Consider the following 321-nt stretch of genomic DNA (forward strand, 5'->3'; position numbering starts at 1 on the left):
AAGCTCAGCAAATCCTCAAGGGGCCCCAGGGCCCCCCCTATGCCTTGCTGGGGGCCCCCCGTGTCTTCTGCGGGTTCCGGCGCTGTGGCTGAGCCTGCAGCGGGAGCTTCCGGTGCAGCCTTGCTGCTGCTGCTGCTGCTTCCGTTGCTGCTGCTGCTGCTGCTGCTTTCTTTGTCTGTGCCCTGCTGCTGCTGCCCGCCGCCTCCTTTGAGGCTCTCCTTTTCCGCGTCTTTGCTTTTAGCGTCTGCGTCCAAGGGAGCTGCCTTTCCCCCGCTGCTGCTGCTGCTGCTGCTGCTGCTGCTGCTGTCAGCAGCAGCCATC

General features: G+C 64.8%; 1 protein-coding gene across 1 annotated transcript in view; it reads right to left on the reverse strand.

Moving 5' to 3' along the window:
* The window catches only part of ETH_00039830 (uncharacterized protein), a gene marked incomplete at both ends in the record, with an annotated part of 1002 nt that overhangs the window by 586 nt on the left and 95 nt on the right, over positions 1 to 321 (reverse strand). Inside the window, one exon of the mRNA XM_013376438.1 lies at positions 1 to 319. Within this exon, the coding sequence (XP_013231892.1) occupies positions 1 to 319 (319 nt within the window). The remainder of the gene's footprint in view (positions 320 to 321) is intronic.

Source organism: Eimeria tenella, genomic scaffold (assembly GCF_000499545.2).
Source record: "Eimeria tenella Houghton genomic scaffold, Eth_scaff3468, whole genome shotgun sequence".
NCBI classification, from domain to species: domain Eukaryota; phylum Apicomplexa; class Conoidasida; order Eucoccidiorida; family Eimeriidae; genus Eimeria; species Eimeria tenella.